Below are 25,915 nucleotides of genomic sequence, written 5' to 3' on the forward strand. Positions count from 1 at the left end.
TCTCTAAAAAACCGAAAGTTACATTATCGTGCTCGTACGCACCCAGTATCGGTAATCCATTTGCACAGTAAAGGCATGATCCCCATCCATGAGCAAAGAATACAATATAACTAGAACTGGCTAGTGGTATGGTATTGAAGTAATGACATTTCAGCAAATGACATTACGTTTCCAATGATGTATAGTTTGGAAACGTTTTTGGCATTTTTTTTGCCTACATAATGAAACATTATGCATTAAGCATTTTCAATACTGTTATGCTTCAAACCTGTTCTTCTGATTTTATAGCCAAAATGGTTGACGCTCTACAACAAATTTGCGATGCCTACATCTAAATAGTGCGGTTCCTTTGAGGGACTTCCAAGAATCTCTCGTCTCTCTAGCCTCTCGAGTATTATTGAGTGAATATTTCTGAGGAAGACCGTGAAAACACCTTTGGCTCCACAATGGAGAGCATTTAAATCACGTGACCCCGTTTTATATCAGTGATCATCCACATACTCAAAATATTGTATTATTACTCAGTCGGCTTATAAATAAGGAACAAGCCTGGAAGGTAAATGACGGGCAGGAAGAGGAAGATGGCAAAAGGAAGATGACAGGCAGGGTACAAACTGTTGTATACTTTAGTAAGCAAAATAAAAGTATTTCACACGTCATAAGACCCATGATATAATTGTGTTTACATGTGTCCTTTTGGAGTCTCCAAATGTCCTTTTTGGAAAACTGCCTCGACATAGCTTCGAAAAAACAATGCAGAATGCTCATATTTGGCCATGTTGTGTCAGGGTTGGGAGGGAGTACCGGCTGTGGCCACCAGGGGGGTGCTTTATTACCTTCACCTGGTAGTCATTAGTGATTATATATGCGGCTATCCGCATATATAACCGGGTTCGGGAACGAGAGAGGGAGAGAGCGGGCAGAAGGGGCGGGTTGAACTGGCCGATTCCGCCTTCTCCGGGCAGGGCTGTCAGTACGGAGGGCCGTCAAGGCACACATACGGGGGAGGAGCCGATGCAGCTAGACGGGGCTAACCTGACGCATCTTAAGAGGCGTCCCTGGAAAGAAGGGTTGTGCTTCTTTTGCAGAAGACCCGGGCATTTAGTTAGGGACTGCCCCGATCTGAGAGTAAAAGAGCAGTCCCACTAGGGGAGCGAAAGTCACTAGTGGGACTGGTTAGAGGCATTAGCTTTCGCACGTTTCTTCCCGTCCACCTAATGTGGAAGGGAGGTGGGGCTAGGGCAGACGCTTTTATTGATTCCGGGGTGGTTGATAATTTCATTGACCGTCAGTGGGTTCAACAGCAGAGACTGCAGGTCCGGGTCCTGCCACAACCCCAGGCCATCACGGCGCTTGACGGTCGTCCGCTGGGGTCCGGGGTTGTTCGTCAGATGACTGAGCGGGTGGTTATGCGGATTCCGTTTCGGGGGCACCGGGAACGCATTTTTTTTTTTTGGTGGAGTGTCCAGCATACCCGATCGTTTTAGGTCATGGGTGGTTAGCTAAACATCAACCCCGAATAAACTGGGGAGACCGGAGTCATCCGGTGTCCCGATGGGGTCCGTATTGCACCAACCACTCAGAACAGACGCACACCTCCGCAGTTCCCCCTGTAGAGACTGACATAGGCTCTGAGGTAGACGAAGGGGAGGCTAGGGGGTTCCCCAGCTCTCAGATTAGTCCTCGGGACATGGCGGAGCAGGTGGAATGGGATTCTACCTGCGATTGGTACCCGCCCATGGACGAGGAGGACGGCAGTGACGTCACTGACCGGGACTCAGAAAGATGCGTTTCCGACAGTGGGGATGAGGGTCGGATGATAGGGGCCATTACATTTCCTCTTCCCCCTAACATACCCAGGGAATATAGGGAGGTAGCGGAGGTATTTAGTAAACAACGGGCCACTACGTTACCTCCGCACCGCTCATACGACTGCGCCATCGAGCTATTCCCTGGTACCACTCCGCCTAGGGGGTCGCTATATTTGTTGTCGGCGCCGGAGAGCGAGGCCATGAATGAATATATTCGCAACGCATTGGCTAACGGGTTTATTACACCATCTACGTCACCGGCAGGGGCAGGATTCTTTTTTGTGAAAAAGAAGGACAGGAGTCTTAGACCCTGCATTGATTATAGGGGTCTAAATGCGATAACCATCAAGAATAGATACCCCCTGCCACTGATGAACTCCGCATTTGAGCGCCTGCAGTCAGCGTCCGTGTTCACCAAACTCGACCTCCGTAATGCTTACAATCTTGTTCGCATACGTGAGGGTGATGAATGGAAAACGGCATTTAATACACACACCGGGCATTATGAATATTGGGCCATGCCGTTTGGTCTCACTAATGCCCCTGCAGTATTTCAGGCGCTGGTGAATGATGCGCTTAGGGAGATGTTGGAGAAATTTGTGTATGTATATCTGGATGATATTTTAATATTCTCCAACAATCTCTCTGAACACATTCGGCACGTTAACCTAGTCCTCACGCGTCTGTTAGGAGCCCGCCTGTTTGTCAAGGCGGAGAAATGTGTTTTTCACGCAGATACTGTTTCGTTCCTCAGATTTATTGTGTCTCGGGGAAAAGTTGAGATGGACCCCGCAAAAATAGCGGCCGTCAGGGATTGGCCTACTCCTGCATCTATAAAACAGGTGCAGAGGTTCTTAGGATTCGCTAATTTTTACCGCCGGTTCATTAGAAATTTTAGCACAGTGGTCGCGCCCATCACTGCGCTGACCAAGAAAACTGCTTCAGCACGCTTTGGGTGGAATCCCCGGGCAGAGGTGGCATTCATGGAGTTAAAAAGAAGGTTCTGTATGGAACCTATCTTAATAAACCCCAACCCCTTTATTGTGGAGGTCGACGCCTCTGAGCTGGGAGTAGGCGCTGTTTTGTCTCAACGGTCCCCCCTAGATCAAGAGGTACATCCCTGTGCGTTTTTCTCTCGGTCACTGTCCCCGGCCGAGAGAAATTACGATGTGGGAGACAGGGAACTGCTGGCAGTTAAATTAGCTCTGGAGGAGTGGCGTCACTGGTTGGAGGGGGCGGAGCATCCATTCACAGTGTGGACGGACCACAAAAATCTAGAGTACATACAGACTGCCAAAACACGTAACTCACGTCAAGCCCACTGGGCACTGTTTTTTACACGCTTTTCTTTTATCATGACCTACCGTCCCAGGTCGAAAAACACCAAACCTGATGCCCTTTCTCGGGTATTTGACAACACTGACGGGGAGCACATTCCCCAACCTATCAACAGTAGCACCAGTGATCTGGGAGGTGGAGTCAGCGGTCCGGAGGGCTTTGCGCCTTGAGCCGGACCCATGGGGGGGTCCACCGCATCGTCTCTTCGTGCCAGCTGGGGTTCGGTCCCAGGTGTTGCAGTGGGGACATGCGTCCCGGTTAGCAGGGCATCCTGGGGTTCACTGCACCAAGGATTTTTTGTCCAGACGGTTCTGGTGGCCCGGGATGGAAAGAGATGTCCGCGAGTTTGTGGCTGCCTGTCCGGTCTGCGCACGCAGCAAGGGTTCACACCAGCCTCCCTCAGGGCTATTACAGCCATTGCCCGTTCCGAGACGCCCTTGGAGTCACATGGCCCTAGATTTTATTACGGGGTTGCCGCCGTCAGAGGGCAACACAGTGATCTTGGTGGTGGTCGACCAGTTTTCAAAGGCAGCTCATTTTATGGCACTACCCAAATTACCGTCAGCAGTTGAGACTGCACGGTTGGTGGTCGATCACGTTTTTAGACTACATGGTCTACCCCAGGACGTGGTGTCTGACCGTGGTCCCCAGTTCGCGTCTCGGTTCTGGCGTGCGTTCTGCTCCTTGCTAGGGGCCATGGTGAGCCTCTCATCGGGCTTTCACCCCGAGACCAATGGGCAGACGGAATGCACGAACCAGACGCTCGGAAACACACTTAGCCGCGGCCAACCCCACATCCTGGAGTCGTCAGCTCGCGTGGGCCGAGTATGCGCAGAACACTCTGCGCATCGCCTCCACTGGGCTCTTGCCCTTTGAGGCTCAATTTGGGTATGCGCCACCACTGTTCCCGGAGCTGGAGAGGGGGGCTGAGGTGCTGAGGAGGCCTTTGTTCGGCGGTGTCGTAGCACCTGGAGCAAAGTACGGGCTGCACTCTTACGCGCTACGGCCACCCAGAAGAGGCTGGCCGACAGGCGGCGCCGGTCAGCTCCCTCCTACAGGGTAGGGCAGAGAGTGTGGCTATCCACTTGAGATCTACCATTACGGGTTGAGTCCCGTAAGCTCGCTCCCCGCTATGTGGGTCCGTTCAAAATTATTAAGAAAATCAACCCGGTGACGGTGAAACTCCAACTACCCCGGTCCATGAGGATTCACGCCACCTTCCACGTTTCTCGCCTGAAACCGGTACTCACTAGCGTGCTGGCCCCGGTGGAGACCCCTCCGCTGCCACAACGACTAGTTGACGGGGGGCCGGCCTATACGGTGCATCGCATCTTGGCTGAGCGCCGCGTGGGCAGGGGTAAACAGTACCTCGTGGACTGGGAGGGCTATAGCCCTGAGGAGCGTTGCTGGGTTCCCTCTAGGGACATTTTGGACCCGGAGCTCATTCACAAGTTCCGCAGGCGGGGGGCTGAAGGTGCGTCTGGGGCCGCCCCTTAGTAGGGGGGTCCTGTCAGGGTTGGGAGGGAGTACCGGCTGTGGCCACCAGGGGGGTGCTTTATTACCTTCACCTGGTAGTGATTAGTGCCAGCCAGGTACCTACCTCTGGAGAGTATTTAAAGCTCTCATTTTCCATTGGTCTTTGCGTCGGTGTACACTTACGCTCTGTCACCCAAGCTGGTATAGCACACGGTAGACTCTGGTAGTTGAGTCGGGTATTGTGCTGGGTATCGGTTCTTTCTGAGCCTTTTTCGAATCGCAAAACTATCAATATAGGTAAGGAAGGGGTTCTGCTCGCTGGCAGTGTGCCTTATGCGAACACCTTCCTTGGGGTTGAGTTTCCTTGTTTACTTTTATTTTTCGGCTCGTGTGAGTCCGTAGGTAAGGGACTGTGTCCCGGGTATGTACTTTTATTTCTAAGTTTTCCGGAGCTGCGACTCCTGATGTTTTATTTTCGGTGCCTAGTATTTTACACTTGGTTGTACGTTTATTTTGGGTTTCCCCCCCGTTTGGGGTTTGAGTGCTCACGTTTATGCACAGTTTTTTGTTGTTGTTTCTTCTTTCTTTAATTCCAGAGGCCCAAGGGCACTGCTTAAACTCTATGGTAAAAGGAATTCCACCAAATCCAAATATCAGGCAATTTTGCCTGAAAATCTGGTTGCCTCTACCACATGGCTGAGACTTGGCTGTAGGTCAACATTCCAGCAAGGCAATGTCCCAAAGCATACCTCAAAATCTACACAGAAATGGTTCTATGACAACAAAATCTATGTTCTGCAATGGCCATCTCTCCTGCTATATCTCAATCAAATCGAATACCTGTGGGCTTAATTGAAGAGTGCAATCTTCCTCTATAGGATGTGTTGTCTTTCTCACTGTTTCCAGATGCCTAGTAGCTAATGCTACAAGCAGAATGTGCTGCCCCGCGATTCAATGCGAAAGCATCCCGTCACATGTAGAGTTTTGCACAGCGGATTTGTTTTTTTTGGTTCTTTGAGTCAATTGCTTTCTCGCGACAAAGAAACCGCTCCAGAGTTCGCTTGGAAGTCCTCCAAGACCACCCTCTCTAGGCGGTCTTGGCCCGCTTGTTTTGGTCCGCACCAGAGTGTGACTGCTGTGCTCACACCTGCCCAAACGAACCGCAACAAGTTGGTAATCGCATCAGGGTTCAACTCAACTGTACTAAACAAGGCATGTGTGAAAGCACCCTTAGATATTAAGTAAGTAACTTAATTTAACTTAACTAAATTTAAAAAAACTAAAAAAACTAAATCAGACAGATTTAAGATACAATTTTAGATTCAGAGAGGATCCAAAATGCTTCGAACAAACATTTTAATAGTATTCGTCATCAGTACTTTGGTTACTTTGTCATTAATGTCATGGCAGGCTTTGTTAAGTCATTAACTAATATCGCGTAATGTTAATTTAGAATGAATTACGTTTTAATTTCTCTCCACCCAATATTGGTGCAATTCCACCTAAAAATAAAAATGTGGGCTCCTTACACACCAGAGTGGCCTGCATTAGTAATCTGCCAGAGAGAATATTTACCCCCATTTGGCACTTTGCGGGTGTTAATTTTGGACCCTTTCCTGTGCTGCTCTGCAGTGTGCTCTCCTTCAACACAGGGCAGTGCCCCCGTCTGCTTCTCATATGCACCCAACCGCTGGAGGTTTATTATCCTTCATTTCCTGAACTGCAGCAGCTCTTTGTTTGCTTAGCCAGAATGTAGACAACACTGCTGTCCCAGACAAATACTGTGGGTGTGGGGTAGATGGACCTTGGTACATTGGCACTTCCCATTTTTCTTTTAATAATGGCAATTCTGCAGCTGTGGAAGGTCCATAATATCAATATCCACTGAGTTAGTAGGTTATACAGCCCCCTCCAAAGATATTGGAACAGAAAGGTCAATTCCTTTGTTTTTACTATACTCTGAAGACAATTGAGTTTGAGTTCAAAAGATGTACATAAAATGACAGATCCAAATTTCATGGCATTATTTCCTGTTTTTTTTTTTTTTAATCTAGATCTGTTAAACAACTTAGAACATATATCACCTTTTATATCAGTCCACCCAATTTTTAGGTGAGCAAAGGTATTGGAACATGTCACTGACAGGTGTTTCTTGTTGCCCAGATGTGTCCTGCTAAGCAGTTAAGCAAGAAATAGTTCTGAATGTCTACTCTTGGTTTTAGCCTTGGGATTTGCCTCCTGAGGACTGCATTTGTGTTAGAAAAGATAAACCAACGTGAAGACCAGAGAGCTGTCTTTGGGAGAAAAACAAGTCATTTTGAAGTTTAGAAACCATTGCACAAGCATTGGGGATAACTTGTATAACAACTTGGAATGTCCTGAAAAAGGAAATAAACAGCTGGGGAACTGAGCAACAGACATCGAACATGTGATGTCAATGGGTCGCAGGCTTGATGCAGCTATTGCAAGCAAGGGATATGCTACCAAATCTTAAGTGTTATAAAAGTGAAATAAAAGCTGAAATGTTCATCTTTTAATCTCAACTCCAAGTGTATTCAGTATTTTGCAAAGGAATTGGCCTTGCTGTTCCAATACTTTTGAATGGGACTGAACATATGTAAAAAAAAAAAAAAATTCTAATTCAAGTCAGGTGGAACAATACCATTTCTCCTCAAGCCCGGAGCTTATGGACAATTGTCTTGAATAAGAGCAATAAAATAATAACAAAATAGAAACTAGCTGAATTAAAAATCTTGGCCAAGGGAGTATTTTATATTTTCATGTCAGGGCTTGTATGGCAAATCCTTTGTGGTTAAATCTTGCTGTCCAGCAGCAAGTTTCCATTGGCTCCCTCTCTGATGTAATGTCTCACGGTACGGAGCAAGGTCATCTCTGGTTCACATTAATTGGACAGGAATCCCTCGTTGGCTCTGCACGCAGTCAGAAAACGGCCCCCTCCCAGCTTTCTCCAAGTGCTTTTGCCAAACGAGAGAATCCATAATTGGCTGTTACATGAATAAAAGATCATTCACGCTTATCTGGATATTGGAATACTGTCCATGGACAGAACCCCTGTCTGAAAGTCATTTAGCAGCTGTATTTCTTTTCAACCTATGGCTCAGTTTACTGCATGTCTCTCTATGCCCAGGGCATCAAGTATTAAAAATTCCACATTTTAGTGCTGACAAATCTCTCCTTACATCCCCTATTCACATCATGTGAATGTGAAATATTTGAAATATTATCATGTGTGAAGTTATTTTTTGCCTCTCAAACGCAAATGAAAAATATGACATTCCCATGAGTGGTGGGTCTGTGTGAACAGCAACGGACATGCTGGGGCTGTTCTCTGGCTGTGATGGATATCACAATGACAGGGAGGTAGCACTACATCTCCACTGTCCGGGAGCTATGTCATTTATCAGGTGTTTACAGGTTTGCAGTATATCCTCAGTTAGATTTCTTGTAATTTCTAGAATCTCTCTTTTTTTTCCTGTGGTAAATATGACGTAAAACAGTAAAGGCATGGTGTAATTGCACTGAGGGTGATGTTTACTTACCACCCCCACCTCCCCCCCCCTTTAGCATACGTCAAGACATGTAAATGTAAAAGGGATGCCAGAGGACTGCTACTTACCAAGTGAAGCTGCAAGACAAAACAACACAGTGTTGCAAAACACATCACAATATGGCATAATGTAGTAGTACAACTGTGAAATGGGGGCCCTGGAGTGTCCATGGCAGGAGGTGCTGTGTGTGTGCATATGTGCTTATTTACCAATCTCACTGGAGAACACTGCATTACTAGACATCTACAAAAAGGGGATCTCATACGGTATGAGTCATAACCAAGGTTATTTAACAAATAATGCTAGAATGATGTTGGCTTAGCCCCCCAGTGATGTTTTAGAAAAAAAGTGTGTGTGTGCATGCTTGAGTGTGGTGTGTGCGTGTGTGTGCACGCGCATGTGATGTTGTATGCTTTTCTGTGTGTTAGCTACAAAGATAATCAGAGCTGTTTGATGGGCTCTAAGACTGATGTCCTCACAGTGGGGGGGACTGTGTTTGAGGGCCAGAATGAAGGAGGGGACAAATTAGCATGTGTGTGAGGTAAACACAGTCTAATAGGTATAGTGTTCAGTCCCCAAGACCCATCAGCACATTCAGACGAGGCGTCTCCCTGAAACAACAAAAGCACACTAACCCATGAAATATGCTTTCATCACAGACTCATTATTTTAGGGATAATGGGGGGAATCAAATCTCATTATCCAGTGCAATTATATTTTTCTATCATAGCAACAAGTAAATGCGTGCGCAATGGAGTATAATCCCCTGATCCCGGTCTGCAAGGTGCTCCGCGTCTTCAGCATTTACAGCACAACCGTGCTTTAATTGGAAAACAAGCTCCTCTAACCTCCGCTCCCAGAACCTGCCACTTTTTACTGTGCCTCGTCTCTCCACAGAATTTGGGAAGGTGGCTTTTAGTTGTTATGCACCACGGTCCTGGAATCAGCTCCAGAAAGATATTAAACTGGATCATTTCATCCCTGTCGGTGATTTTAAGTTTACTTCAGATATTAAAAACTGAGGTCTGCAGCTGTTTTACTTAAGATTGTATAAATGTATCTATTTGTGTTGTGCTTTTTTATTGTATTGAATTTTCTGTTGTAATCTCTGCTTGCCTTGGCCAGGGCTCCCTTTTAAAATAGATAGCCATCTCAATGGGTTATTGAGATGGCTACAGTCGTACCTTTTCTTCAGATTTCAATCCATCCAATCCTTTAAAATGCTAACTGTGAAGCACTAGTCTTGATTCTAGACTTTTGGAGTCTGTTATTGGCATTTGTCAACAGTGAGGAACAGAGTTGTGCAAATGAAAGTCAAGGAAGCTATTACGAGGCTAAGAAATGCCACTTTAAGGTTTGACATTTGGTGATTAGGTTGTGTGTTCTGTATACCACTTTTCTGCATTCAACTGTTGTAAGGCTTGGTTATTGTCAGTTTCTGTCACCTTCCTGTCAGCTTGAACCAGTTGAGCCATTATCCTGTGACATTAGCAAGGCGTTTCTGCCCATAGACCTGCTGCTCACTGGATGTCTTTTTGTTTTTAGCACCATTCTCTGTAAACTCTAGAAACTGCATGAAAATCCCAAGAGATATTCAATTTCTGAGATACTCAAACCACCCAGTCTCGAACCAGAAATCATTCCATGGTCAAATTAAGTTAGCCATTTATTCCCCATTCTGATGTTTGATCTGAACAAAAAGTGAACCTCTTTACCATGTCTGCATGCTTTTATGCATTGAGTTGCTGCCACATGATTAGCTAATTAGATATTTGCATTCCGAGCTGGTGTACAGTTGTTCCTAATAAAGTGAAGAAGGTTTACCTCATAGTTTTTATCATAAATTGTAGCAAAGTGTGTAACATCTATGCATGTTTATTTTTTAACGACATGCACAATGAGCAAAATCATGGAGCTTTTAAGTAAGATATGCATTGTGTCATTTATTATTACTGTTTAGACCTAGTCCCAGCCTTTTAATTGTTTTCAATAAATGGACCATGAATTTAATGCTCCCATTCCAGCTGAGATGGTAGAAGACAGTGGAACGAGTAATGCAGTGTAACAGGCCAGTTAGCCCACTGACGCGGAAGGCTCTGTCGCTATCAATGTATATATATGTAGATGTCGGTTCTCCTTTTTCCCCCGACATGAACCAATAAACCGTCTTCGTCATGTGTGACCATGTACCAGTTGAAAATAAACCAGTTGAGCCATTACAAAGATTCCGTGTGCATCAATGATTAGCCATTTGCCATATGTGTGCATTCTAAGATTTGCATATCATTTAGTGTTGAATGCCACATATTATTTGTTCATATTTCCCAAGCCACTACTCTTATAACATTCACTGTTTACAAGAGTAAGTCAATGTGGCAATTAAATATCACTCTGGGTCATACTTGAGGGGATGGAGGGAAGGAGTGGAGTTTCTCTAATTAGGCTGTGTTAATGAGCGCTATTATCAGCCTTGATTAAGGAAACTGCGTCATGATTTTCTAGCTGTCAGTCTACTCAGAATTCATTAGAATTTCATTAATTCTACTCTTAGTCCTCACTTGTCAATATCCGTTGTGATATACAGGGTAAATATTGGTTTTGTAGTTTTGCTTCCATACAGTATTTCTACCTTAGGAAATATTAACCAAGGACAGATTGTATGGACTGATATATTTAAGGTGGATGACCTTCATGAGCTGGCATGTTGTAACAGGCATTCTGAATTAAATGAACATTGTGTTGAGTGTGCATTAAATGCACTTGTGTTCAAGCCACACCTGATGACCTGAAGAAGGTTCAGTAGCAGTAAAGAATTTTCACTTATTCTGTGAACATAATAATATGTAAAAATGACTCTCTGCATACCTGCCAAGTGTCAAAATTAAAATGAAGAATCAAAAAGGTTTGAAGCACACAGTCACCTTCACCTGCTGTGAAATATAGCAGGGATACCTTCTCAATCTTTTTATGAACAGCAATAAAATTGCATAATGCTAGACAAAACAGAACCTAGAGACATTTCTAATAGATTTCACAATCTTTATGGCTTTTATTTTTTTCTGTATTTGTTTATATAACCATAGCTTATTTGTATTTCTCTCTCTGACTAACATGATGCATAATTATTATTTCAGTTTGACAGTGTTCTGTAGATTTGTGCCAATGGGCACCAAAACAAAGATACAATATTCTTCAATTTACTCCACAGTAACTACATATCCAGGGATTCATATCGATTCATACAGAGGCACAAAGGTACACTGCAACATGTATCCCTCACCATCACAGTGAAAGAGAGGCATTCTGCCGGAGACAGCGTACATCCAGCTCTAACAGGCCCTTTCAACGTACCGCGCTACAGAATGGCTGAGTGTGACGGGCATATTATGTGACTGGGGTGTCATAGCAGTTGCGCGTGCAACAGGGTAATAAGCGCTGGCAGCCACACTCACCAAAAGCGGCGCTGACTGATAGGAGCCTCATATTTCTCAGTGCAGTTTTCACTCCCTCTGCTCTATCGTTAATGAATGGCTATATGGACACCCAAGTCACCCAGCACACGCTGTGTCTTTTAACAGAGCTTAACATTTGAATTAATTCATTTTACGAGCCATCATGGGATCATTAAACATCTGTTCTACTTCGTCAGTGAAATTATGCACGGTATGGTGATGTGTTTACTTTAAAGATTTTACAGTAGGCTATTCATTTTTTTTAGATGATGCCTTTGTTCAGAACAATTAAATACAATTTTTGCTTTCAACGGATTTATATAGTTGAGCCTGGATATTTACTGAAGTAATTCAGGTTAGTTGCTCAAAGAAACCACAGCTGTTCCCCTACTGGGATCTGCACAGGCCTGAGTTACAGGCCTGCTTTCATAATGCTAGACTACTGTCAACATTTTCAATGTGTCATGCATCTCAAATGGTTGTAATTTCTCTGTCAATACATTTTCTGAAATCTCAGAAAAATAATTAGATGCCAAAAAGGGGAAAACATACCACAGGGAGGTCTGGGATTTGCTTGATCAAGCAGTGTTTAAAAATAGCTACAGTGGAATGTGTCTAATTAATAATAGCATGTGACCAACAGATTGAACAACGTGTGGGGAAGCCAGAAACAACATTCCAGTCATTTCGGGGAAAATAACTTAGTAAATACAATGTATAATGGGCCTGTGTACGATGACGCATGTATACACAGTAATAGATTTTTAATTACTGAAATGGTCTGACTAGACAGTAATGAGATGAGACACTCATATCATAAAGCGGTTTACCACCAATATGTATGAGTCAATAAAAATATTTTACTCTCCACAACAAATTTACATGTAACTCAATATTCCCACCCATTTCTGGTTCCAAGAAGCACTGCTTGGCTTGCCCATTTTGCTTAATATAATGACGGATGAGTGATGCCTCTTGAAACCAGGGTGGAAATTCCTGGCATTCAAAAACCTGAGGCATATTTAGGGCATAGTGATATTGCCTGCATAGTTTTTGAGATTAAAAAAAAAGAAAGGTATCTTTCACAATATAGTACAATGAATTCACTGCAAATTTTGCATGAGGTTCATGGATGATGACCACATTCCCTAAAAGCTAGTTTAGACTTTTGTTTAGTTTGCTCTTTAGGGAACTGAGTATAAATGAAATTATGCAGATAAAGAGAGACAGAATGCAGGAAAATAAATATCCATAAGGAATAATTGTCATTACACGGTTTTAACACACAATGTGGAGGCAAAGACCATAGTCTTTTACCAAAGATAAAGTATGGGTTGTTAATATTTTTGGCCAATTCACCCTCAAAATAAAACTTTATTTTGCTGGCACTAACTACTTCAGACTGCAAGGTGGCTACTGTTTCAGCATGTTGCTATGATTACACATTTTGGTTGACTTCTGATCAAAACTAGGCTAGGCAGATGGCTAAGTCCGGTTTTGATTATTTTTTATCTTGGCACTTCATATTCGTCATTCTCAGTTCACCTTACATTTTTTAGCTACACCCGTGCTGTAACTGCCTATGTGCAATTTCCAAACGCCAACATCATCTTGGGCTACACATTACAAAACTATATCACACAATTTAGCCAACATAGCTTCTCTGTTTTGTGCTGATAATAGCTAGCCACTAAATTAAAAGATTATAGCTCATCGAGAGTCCATTCACAAACAAACATTTCAGCATGTCACCTAGTAGCTAACAATCTGCCAAAACTTTAGAGAGCTTATGCCTATTAGCTATCTCGAGGTAATGGTACTGTACCAATCACAGTTGTATCAGATGCCATTTCACAATTTGTACGTGGAAATAGCTTTATTGGCATGACAAACTCGTGGTTAATAAATAAAACCATGATGTACTCGTATCGCACAGCTGGCCTTAGGTCACTCCTTGGCAAACTGCAGGCGGAGTATTAATTTAAAACGGTGATTGGGCATGCCCAAGACTACCTGCCAAACGTTGAATGATTAGGCTACGCAAAATGTTTTTATATTTAATAAAATATATATATTTGCATAGGCATGGATAGCATTGCAAGATTCTAAGTAAGAACGCTTAATTTGTATGAAGTCGAAAACTAGTTGGTATATTTTCGGTATCTTTTTTAAAGGTATAATAGGTCATTTTAGGACTCCGAAGGTAAGCGCGTTTGTCATGCCAACAAAGCTATTTGCATTTACAAATTGTGAAATGGTATCTGATAGCCATAAGCTCTCGAATGTTTTGGCAGATTTTTAACGTTACTAGCTACTAGGTGACATGCTGAAATGGTTGTTTGTAAACGGACACCTCAATTAGCAATAATCTTTTAATTTAGTGGCTAGCTATCAGCACAAAACAGAGAAGCTAGTTATGTTGGCTAAATTGTGTGATATATAAATGTGTAGGGGCATGTGTTGTAGATGTATACTCCGTGAAAATGTGTTCTTACGTGTTCCACACATGTAAACGCAGAATTTGAAAAATAACATTTTCTTTTTACAAAAAAAAAAAAATTAAAACTCCATGGCCATGGTAGATTCATTCACATTTGCAAGTCAACCTGCTTGATAATCATTGACAGTCTAGTGTAACCTATGTGCGATATAGGATATAGGTTAAATAACATAATCATAACATGTGTGTCATTCTTCATAATAGATTACTATGATTGTAAATTGGTGTGCCTTGAGGTTCTGGTTTCATAACTGGTGTGCCTTGGGCCCAAAAAGATTGAAAACCATTGGTATATGCTATAGTACATAGAGTATCAGACAGCTGTGCTATTTTTAGAATAATTTTATACGAGGGTAGTGTATCTGCATGCTGTATAGGGCCACATAACATAGTGTTAAATTTTTCCTCTCCTTTAGGAAAGGGACGGTTTTTCCGGTTTCGTCTCCCTGCCTTGAATCTTCTGGGCGTCAGCAAACTCCCACAGGAGGATCCAGACGCCGTGATGATAGACTCTCCCAAATTCAGCGACCGCTCCGTTGCCATGGAGGACTTCAAATCCGTCACCAAAGAGAGCTGCAGCCCCTCCGACGTCGATGACACCCGGGCGCTCATCGGCTCCAGCCAGAGCCCCGCCCCGCTTGGCGCCTCCGAGCCCCTCGACCGGTCTTCTCCCAAGAGGCAGTGGGGCAGGCTGTACCCAGATCAGCCCCAGTCCACCACCTGCCTCGCCCACACCGTCTCCCAGGAGACCGTATGTAGCATGAGGCGGGCCTCCTCGGTGCAGGACATCGAGGGCCTGAGCTCCAACTGCAAGGCCGTGTTCAGAGACCGTCATGCCAGCGAAGGTACGGTGCTCAGATCCGCATCATTAACACTCTGCTCACAGTACCCTCTGAGAGTGCAGACTATGCCTTTGAATTAAGGATAACCTTTTCGCACAAGTTCATTATGCACTGTGTGCTGCAGACATCACTGTGACTGATTGGTACTCTCTTGCTATATAATTTATGTCTCATATTGTAGTATTTCACCTATGCAGATGACACCGAAATGATATTACCCAGCTATAAATAATGAAGACAGGGGTTATAGTCCGTTTTATGTCCGATCTTCTGACAGAGGAAAAAAAAGTCTATCACCTGCCTTTGCCTATAGTTTATGTATTCCTCTCCCTTCTCTTCAACACGATGATGCTGCATTTCAGACAATGGTCGCAATATCAAAGGTAATAGCGAGCTGCATGCGCAAGCTTTTTGCATTATTGGATTGTCTGCTGCATGCACGTTTGAAAAAGCCTAAACCAAGAGTTGAAGTTAAAGTGCTCTTGCTTTGCATCATTTGGAATGCGAGTATATTGGAGAATATGTTGTCAAGGGGAGGCTCTTGGTCGTAGAAATAAAGAAGACCTGTCCTATAATGTGAACCTACAGCCTGCTCCTCTAATGCACTATACTTGCAGTGGGCTCCAGAATTATATATAAATAAAGCTTATAATAACTGTATTATTTTTTTTAGTTTACAGAATTTTTTGTGCATATTTATCAAGGGTTATGCCAATAATTCCGGAGCCCACTGTACATAAACCTGCATGAACACAAAAAAGTAGCTTGCTTTTAACTTTTATTTGATTGAACATCAATGAAACATGAATTCTGTGTGTCTGTACCCCCTTTGGCCAGTTTTCCTGAACAGCTATTTCAGTTGTTATGACTCATAATAGCAAAGATATTGCAGTTCTTTTTTAATTTCATTTTATAAATAAAATATGAGCTTGTCCCACGCAATGCAACAAACACTGGTCCTTCAATTTGTGATTACTACCGCTGAATTCAGATGTTAATAAAATAGTCATCATTCCAAGTTCAAAATGCTAATTTGAAGCTAAAATAGTCTATAGCTTTCCATTTAAATGACCATTTATTGCCATAAACACAGTGCCAAACAAATTACCAGCCATTTCAGTAATGGAGGACCATAGCACTTTGACCAATGACTGCATGGATCTTAAGAACATAAATGGATAAGAAATTCAATAATGTGAGATGACCAATTTAGCCATGAAGTCCACACTCTATACAGTATCCAGCTCTGTTTACAGCGTGATCTTAGACCTTAAACACCCAAGGGCCTCTGCTTCCACAGAAAGTCCTTTTGAGCTATTCCATGCATTAGTAATTCTGTTCATGAAAACAAGTATCAGTGTACATCGGGGTGGACAAATCATAAATACATGTAGTAGTCCTCTGGGCTACCAAGCAGCCAAAGCTACACAGATATATAATTATATAAGTAATAAGAAAATTGTGTTATAAGTTCACTACATCATTTAGTCTCGATTTTATTTTAAAGAGACTGATGAACAAGCCGTCTCATTGTTTCGTCTGGAGGGTATACCGTTAGGTAGCCTAAAAATAAAGCTCATGTTTCAAAATTATAACTCCAACAGACCTCATGAGTGCCATTTGGACTTCTATGCCATTGGAGACAAATAATAACCAAGGAGAAAGTTACTTGCAAGAAATGCATGTGGCAACTGCCCTCCAGCCTCCCAAGAATTTCTTTAGCCTGATTTATACTTTGTCGAACAGCCATTTTGACAAGTGTGGTGCGACAAAAATGAAAGTGTCTCGCAAAGTTTTGCATTTATACTTAGGCTAAGGTCTGTGATGAGGTTCTGTCGTCTCTATGCCTGGTGTAACCTAGTGTATCCATGACAGTGAATCTCAGTGTTCCATCTGGCTTTCCAATCAATACTGCGTGACAAAGTATGACTGTGCCCTCAACAAAATTCTACAGGTGTGACATTAAGAAAATGTGTTGTGCAACAATTTTCTCAGTTGAAAATCCGTCATTTTTGTCATACGACACTTGTCACAAGGGTAGTGTGACAAAGTATAAATCTGGCTTTATTTATAGCCTAGTACTTAACTGTTTCGCTGTAGATTCAATGGGAAATTAAACTGACCCATTACAATTATACATTTAGGAAACTTTTAATATAGATTTTGACAGAAAAAAAAAAAGAGTTTAGTTTGAACTCAATTTTTTGAAAAGAGACAGCCTTACTCTTCAACTCCCACAGAAGAATATGGCTCTTAAGGGGAATTAAATTAGGTCATTTGATTGGCAACAACTGAATATATAAGCCTAATCCAGCCTGCTTTCCACCTGGGCTGGTTGCCTCTGGTCACGGAAATGCCAAAATTCTATAACCACACCTAGATATCCCCTTTTTGTGTGTCGCTTTGAATAAAAGTTTCTGTTAAATAAAATGTCATGTGATGAAAGCTCCCATGTGGACTGCGCCCATACACTGTTTTGATTCCTGAAAATAGAGCCCGGAATTTATTTTGCTCCAATAAAAATTTAGAAAAAAATCTGCATATAATAAACAATATTGGTAATGATCTATATTTTATGTCCAGGCATATGGGAAGACAATATAATTTTATTTAAATACATTTACATTTATGTTTCAATATTTATCTAATTTTTTTCTTAAAACCGCAGGTGCCAAAATGATTAGAACAATTACTTCAAATAAAATCAAACAAAGTGGCAAAGTGGCAATACAATTTTATTTTATTTACTTTAGTATCACCCCTTTTCTTAACAAAAGCTTGAAAATTACATACACAAAATAAAATGGCTACTATTCTTGAACGTTTTTGACTACGGGCATAACCCTGGTGTCCTCTGAAAGGTAACCCTGTGTACCATGTTTTCCATGAGTCAGAATTATTCTCAGTATTACTAAAACAAAGTCACACAAGCTCAAACACTAGAACGATTTTCTGTTTGTGAGTGGATACAGATTATTGTGGTGGTTTCTATAGTTTAGCACTGAATTTCAACTGGTGTCACAAACTTTAGTGGTGCAACATTTTGATGTGGGATTGCAAACTAATTACTACAAAAATAAAGTAAACAAGTAAAATCAGGCAATAAGATTTAATCGTGGTCGCAAGTATTGGACCTACAGATTTGTCCACCTCTCAGCATACTTTTCATTTCCACCTACCATTTGCTTAAGCATAGGTAGAAATCATCAAAATTTGAGGCTAACATGAAGCAATATTGTAAAACAAAGATCTATTTATTTTTAATACTAATAATCATTTTAATTATTAAAGTACTGCCAGAGAATGAACCAGGGGTATTTGCATCACAGTCAAAAGTGTGCCCTTTTCAGCTTTTTCTGATTAATTTTTAATTTCCTTTGTTTGTCATCAAACAATTCACATGTGGTCAAAGTGCACATTCTCAGCTTTTATTAAATAGTATTTTTATACATTTTGGTTTCACCACGTAGTAATTAGATTATTTAATATACCCCCCCACCCCCCCCACCCCCCACCCCCCCCCATTTCAATGTTGAAGATTAATTAACATGAAATCAAATAAAACAGTCATGTTTTGTATTTGGTTGCATATCCTTTGCATGCCATGACTTCCTGAATTCTGTGACCTATCAACATCATCAGTCTGGATATCTTACATTCAGGTAAATCATTTTTCCATTGAGCTCAACAGAAAAACTAGGAGAAACAAGCCTTGAAGTATCTACTGCATATCTGGCAACAGCATGGTTTAAGGTTCATGTCATACCTTGGATGCTTCATGAACCATTTAGCCAACAAATGTGCATATTGTATCAACGTAATTTACAGCTGAATCTAGCCACCCCCAATCCTGTAGTGATCCATTTAAATGCAAAGTTTTACTATCTCTCGTACGGCAACCTGACAGCAAGATATCCAGACTCTGGTGATGTTAAGTCACTGACCTATCATGTGGTATGGCATTCAAAAGATTTGCAACCAAATACAAAACATTACTACTTACATTACTACTTTATTTGACTTCATGTTAATTTGTCTCAAACATTGAAATGGAGGCTACGAATAAAAAGTGCTCCAATTACTACGTGCTGAAACCAAAATGCATAAAAATATGTTTTAATAAAAGCTGAGAATCTGCACTTTCACCACATGTAAATTGTTTGATGTTTTATTTTGTCTGTTTGTCATCAAGCAGAAAAAGCATGAAAGGACAAGGTGTGCCCAAACTTTTGCCTGGTACTGTCATACCTATGGAGTTGAATACTGGCAATATAACACTTCTCTTTTCCACTGAATGCTTCTCTCTTAGTCACACTTTTCTTTCTTTCTCCTGAAAAACTAGTTTCCCGTTCCTGGATGGCAGGGGGTATGGCCTGTGCTTTTTCTCTGTGTTTACCTTCAGACCACTCAGCATGCGGTCAAACTCTTTATTTGAATGTACTTCTTGTCCAGAACTCTGTCTTTTCTACAGAATCACCCACTGTATTTCTCCTTCAGAAACTCCTTGAAAAAGGGAAGTGGTGTATTGTGGGATTGTTTTTGATGGACAGCCATTTACTGCCGAGTCTGCATCCTGCCAAAGCATGCACCACCTGCTTCTCTTTTTCTCCAATACTCACCTGTGATGAATGTGTGTGTTGATATGATGTAATATTTTACTGTATATTTACAAGCAACCTAAACAGGGCTGTGTGCCACTTCTACATTTTCATTGTAGAAGTATTATTGTGGTGTAATGTATATGTTTTCAATTCACCATTTCAACATTTGATATGCAGATATATTATTGGAAATAAGCATTTTACATAACTAATTATTTCAGTCAGCGACTGGAAATGCTAATTATTTTAAAGATGTATATTTTACATCAGTTTTCTTTATATACTGTATATTCAGCGGTGTATTCATGGCAATTTTGGTCTAGTCTTCACAATCTCTTCATACATACTGCAAAAATGACAAGAATGCATCAGAATTAGCTACCTTGCTTAACAAAATAAAGAACACTGGAACCCTAAAACCCAGTTGAGGTGAATGTTAAAAGTACTGCCAGGAAGATTGGTGAAGAGACCAACACTTTGGGTGCGTCGCATTACTTTTCACAACAGACTTCCACTCCCCCACTACCACTTGGCTCCTACGAGGAAGTATTTGGAGGAAAGGAAAGGACAAGTGGAGAGAACAATGAGGTGTGAAGACAATTGGGACAGCTTATCTGCTTCTCTGTCATCACAGTTGATGTCAACTCTTGATAAAATAGCCGTATAATAATCGTTATATTTGGCAGAGCCCACACATAATCCCATAGCCCACAGATCTTAGACGTGGTCAGTGCATTTACAGCTGCAAAATAACTTGTACGTTTCGGGTACAAGTAGTTTCATGTAAGGTACAGTACCCTGTACAAACATCAACTTGGCATTGTGGTTCGTGTCAAGACCGAGGCACCAATTAATATGTACAGTAATCAGCAACATTAGGTCAAAGTAAACATCCCATCATATACAAACATAACAATTTACTGTTATAATAAGTGAGAATACCAATGTGTGTGATGTCTGAACATACAGAGCACTAATTCATCTCATATGCTGTACTGTAGCTATACTTTAACAGCTTAGATTCTACTGCATATCACATAGGCTAATCCAGATTTCTGTAGATTTGTGAAAATGTCGCTTAATATTATCTGAGTAATTGTTTCCCAATGATCAGTGTTTACAGTGAGCAGATATATACATACTTCCCACTGTAACCTCTGAAATCAAATTTGCTAGTAATAAATAGTCCTTGGGAAACGGTTGGTTGAATAATTCATTCATCATATTGAAGTAATGCTTATTTCAGTAATCAGTGCTTCAGTAATTCGCGTTTATAGTCATGTCTATTTAAGCAACATCCATGTACAAGCAAATAAACCTGCTTTCCCATCTGACATTTTGTTGACTAACTGACACTGTAAGGCAATTTAGCCTTTAGGTAGCAATATGTACTAATAACGTGCTGAAACACAAACACATTTTCTTAATTGGGGAAAATCAAGTTCTCCACCATCTCCGCTTTTCAAGTTCGGATAATGTCAGATTCTGTGGGATGACCTTCCAATCTCTGTGAGCAAGAGCACGATGTTGTCACCCAGAAGTGAGAAAAGACTAGGATACATTGATGTATCCTTCTCCGGGAGGAGACGAGGAGCCGAGTTTAAAGCAGCTTCGCTTGTCTCCTCCAATATTGGGACACTGGAGGGAAGACGAGGAGACGAGGTGGTAATGGAGGAAAGGATACATTGTTTGAGTATTGGGACGCACCTATTGTCTCTGCAATCCCAACCCGGGCTATATTGGTGTAGATTCCACTGCAGTGTTTGCTGCATCGCACCTATATGCACCCTTCTGCTTTTCAGGCCCCTTCAACCATATAAAATCGAGTCTGCTGGGCTCCACTTCCGACTCCAACCTCAACAAGTACAGCACTATCAACAAGATCCCGCTAATCACGCTCAACTTCTCTGAGGCAAATAACGAGAAGAAAGCAGCTTCTCCCCCATCCTCTGAGAAAACCATCATCGCACCAAAGGTCAAGGATCGAACACACAATGTCACAGAAAAGGTCACTCAGGTAAGACTTTCTTGGTACATGTATTTGGATTTGGATTACCTGGACTTGAATATAACTAGAGTTATGTTTGACTTTGTGGGAACAGTGCTTTTCTAAACGAAATCCTGGCGAGATTTAGAAAGTGTTTTCAGAAAGTTGCCAACTTCGGTCACACTTGTTTTTGCTTCACTGTATATGCCTTGCCTTACACCAATTGTTCCCAAACTCGGTCCTGGAGTACCCCTGTGTTAGCTGGTTTTCGTTCCAACTGCAATTGCAATGCAAGAATTTTAATAAGCTGTTAGTTTTTCTTAATTAAGTGCTTTTCGTGTTTAGAGGGACTACTTACCCTCTCTCAGCAAAGCACATATTCAGGTGCACACGTCTGGTCCAATCCCGTCACTAGGTCAGGGGATAAGCTGTTTCAGCACACTGCTGGTCCTGAACACCTGGTTCTGCATGTTCTGATCACAAGCTCAACTTCGTTCCCAATTTGAATCTGTTCTCGGAACACAGAGACCTTTTCAGAGCAGACAGCCATGCCCAGAGCCAGATCAATGAAAACCGTCAAAACGATCAAAATTTGACTCCCCCCTCCCTGTCGCCCAACTTCCAATCATCTGATCCCATCCTAGTCTGACCACAGGCCTGGAGACACCTTCCTTGTCTGGCCCATGGGCCCCACACACCCAGCCCCCACCCCCATCTTTCCTGTCCCTCATGTTGCTGACAGCCTCAAGTAAAAACTTTGGGAGTTGCTAGAGGCTTGGCCATCTCCCTGGTGGCCCATCACACCAGAGCAACATCTATGAGGACTGCAATCTGATATCCTCAGGGTTCCTGTCTTGACACTGAAACCCCACTGTACATCTCCACCTACCATGCATGGACCCCAATCCTGTCTTTCCCCCTCTGCCCTCTCTCCTCTCGCCTCTCCCCCCCTATGTAGGCTCATATACTACCATGAGTTCTCTGAGCTTATGTCCATTATGTTCACTAGTTATGACCAAATTATTTTAAATGGGGACATTAATATTCATATTAATAATAGTGCTCAAAGACTCAAAGGCTATGGAATTTATGAACCTAGTAGACAACTTAGAATTAATTCAATATGTCACCGAAGCCACCCATCAGCGTGGTAATATACTTGACTTGGTAGTTTCATGAAGAATGTGCATTGACAATATTTCAGTGTCTAACGTTACTGCTTTTGATCATTACTGTGTGCTTTCATCTTCTCGTAAAAGCCTCAAACTAACAAGAAATAACAATTCGAAGGCGATATTTAGATGCTACAGCAGAACAAAAGTTTTCAGAGCTTGTGAAATCCTCTGATCTATGTCCTGATAACTGCATGATAAATGAAATGGTTCGCCCCAGTCAAGATTAATAAGAAGTTCTGTGATAAAGGGACACCATGGATAACTAACTCGATCCGTGAGCTGAAGCGATTACGTAGAGGATCCAAAAGAAAATGGAGAACAACTAGACTAGTGGTTCATCGCAGCATCCTCAAGGAATGCATTACTACCGGTTACTAACAATGGTGTATGCACTGAGAGAAGAGACCACTTTTCAAAGATCATTGCAGAGAATGGCAGCAACTCTAGCGTACTCGATCGATCGATTATTAAATCCCAGGCCAGTCTCTGACATTCTTAGCGAAGCTTCTGCCTCAAAATATAAGGAATTTGCACATTTTTTAAATAATAAAATAATAACCATTACAGCTGATATTGTTATAAACACTGGTAACTTGGATGATCTGCCCTGTAACAAGCCAGCCACTATTAGAAGCTTTTCTGGGGCAGAGCTCTAGGAAATTGTAGCACAGAGCAAACCTGCAACATGTCATCTCGACCGTGTTCCTACCACATTTTTGAAAAGCAGTGGCTCCACAACTGCTCTAAAGATAGTCAACACATTTCTGGAGACTAGATTATTTTTTCCAAGGCTTTTAAAACTGCGGTTGTGAAACCAATTTAGATTCTAGTATTGTAAGCACCTACAGGTCTATATCCAACTTACCGTTCAAGATACATGAAAAGGTAGTTTTTAAATCAACTTACCATCTTTCTGAATGAAAACAGTACCTTCCAGTCAGGTTTTAGATCTAATCACAGAACAGAGACCGCTCAAACTAAGATAGTTAATGATCTTAGACTCTTATGTTAACAAAGTTTCGGTTAGATTTGAGTGTAGCTTTTGACACAATTGAGCACAATATTCTAATCAATCGTCTTGAAAACTAGGTTGGTCTCTCCAGATGTGTTCTTAACTGGTTCTGAACATATATTATAGGGACACAATTCTATATTTATATTTTATATTAAAATATTAAAATATGACATATCTTTTGGTGTTTCAGAAGAGAGCTGCCTTGGTCCCCTTCTTGCATTCATTATATATGCTTCCCTTTGGTCATGTTATCAGACAACACAATGACACATAACTATACATAGTTCAGCCAAATGATCCTAATGTATTATGTTCTCAGACTACCTGTCTGTCTGCAATTAATCAATGGATGAGCAATACTTTTAGTTGGCCCCAAAGCCAAAGGGGATGCACATTTAATAGGTTAGGAAATGTGGTTCCCCAGATTAAATCAGAAGTAACAAGCCTCAGTGTAATTTTAGACTCTGATCTGAGCCTTAAACCACACATTAACAAGGTGACCGAGACGGCGTTCTTCCACCTGAGAAACATTTCCATGGTACGGCCATTTTTATCAAGACAGGATTCTGAGAAGTTAGTCCATGCTTTTATTTCAAGTAGGCTGGGCTATTGCAATGCTCTTTTCACTGGTCTTCCTAAAAAGTAAATTCAAAGATTACAATTAATTCAGAACTCTGCTGTGAGACATTTAACAAAAACACGGAATCGCATATTACTCCTATTTTAGCTGCACTGCATTGGCTCCCTGTATCTTTTAGAATTGATTTTAAAATTCTTTCACTCGTCTGCAAAGCACTTAATGGTTTATCTCATTTCAGACTCGCTGTTGTTTTATGTCCCTTCATGAGCCCTCGGGTCATCTGCAGCTGGTTTATTAATTGTTCCCCGTGGTTCAGAAAAAAAAATTGAGGATGCCGCTTTTATTGCCCCTAAATTAGAACGGCTAGCTCAGTGGACATTCTTATATCTAGCAGCACTGCTTTTATTATTCTCTCCTTATTTTTTATGTTTTTATTCTTCAATATTTTCTCCTTGTTTTTATTGTATTTTCTTATTTTATTTTGTATTTGGTTGGTTGTTTGGAATTATATTCCCACAAGTCGTCCCACCAGAGAGAGGCACAGGGAAAAGGCCCCAAATTGTTTATCTTGCTATTTGTTGGTTGGTTGTTTGGAATTACAGATACATTCCCATACTCAATGTTGTCCCACTTGAGGGAGGCACAGGGGAAAGGCCACAAAATGTCTGTTGCAAGCTTTTACTTCCATCCGGCATAGTATAGCTTGGTACTGTACCTCTCTAATGCATCAAGTTAAAAGGCCTCATGTTACAGTCTGGTGCAAAGAGCAGTTTCCCCAGAAGAAAAGGTAGACCTAGAATTCAAATTATGTTTCTCTAAATCAGGAGAGGTTCTATATGAGGCCCTGAGACACCAGTAATTGTATTTCTGGGATCTGTGGAAGCTTTTCCCAGAATTGTTCAGTTGTTTTTCTCCTGATTGGCCAGTTATCCTTCTCCCACAATGCCATTCGGCTTGTAGGAACCACAGGGCTTCACCATTAAGCAGACACATCCTCGGATTTATGAGCAGGAGACATCTTTATCATCATTGATTATCCGAGGAAAAGTCATTTCTATATAATAAAATGAAAGGGATATACTATCTGCCATTTGTAGAACCAGTTGTAACTAAATAATTTCCAAGTCTGTGAATATAATGGCACAATGATAAGGAATGAAGACAATGGGCTTTTAAATCCAACTTAACATTTCAGAGCTATAATTCTGAGCAAAGAACAAGGGTACAATACACACCACTTAATAGGAGAATTACTTTCCATATTCCTTTCTTAATACGATTTAGTGAGCACTACCAATATTACACAACATCATAAGAAGCAATGGCTATTGGTCCAGCTGTCTTTCTTAATTCATTTTTTCACTGGCCAAATCAAGGCTATAATTAATCCAAGTCCCTGCATCCCTTAAAATATAGTTTTAATTACTTTGAAAACTGATATAATAAGATAATAACTGTTGAGCAAGTCACCTTCATCCATAGACTTTACCGCACTGTATTTTTTCACACTGACTGGGAGAAGCAACTTGTCTCCACACCAGAACAATGCCAAGTCCAAACCAGTTCACA

At 41.6% G+C, this 25,915-nt stretch overlaps 1 protein-coding gene across 1 annotated transcript in view; it reads left to right on the plus strand.

Annotated features, from left to right (window-relative positions):
* LOC133123472 (potassium voltage-gated channel subfamily H member 7-like) overlaps nucleotides 1-25,915 on the plus strand; it is a 99,424-nt gene that overhangs the window by 38,117 nt on the left and 35,392 nt on the right. The window contains exons 4-5 of the mRNA XM_061233938.1: nucleotides 14,563-14,991; nucleotides 21,392-21,606. Of these exons, the coding sequence (XP_061089922.1) occupies nucleotides 14,563-14,991; nucleotides 21,392-21,606 (644 nt within the window). The remainder of the gene's footprint in view (nucleotides 1-14,562; nucleotides 14,992-21,391; nucleotides 21,607-25,915) is intronic.

This window comes from Conger conger, chromosome 3 (assembly GCF_963514075.1).
Source record: "Conger conger chromosome 3, fConCon1.1, whole genome shotgun sequence".
Taxonomy (NCBI): domain Eukaryota; kingdom Metazoa; phylum Chordata; class Actinopteri; order Anguilliformes; family Congridae; genus Conger; species Conger conger.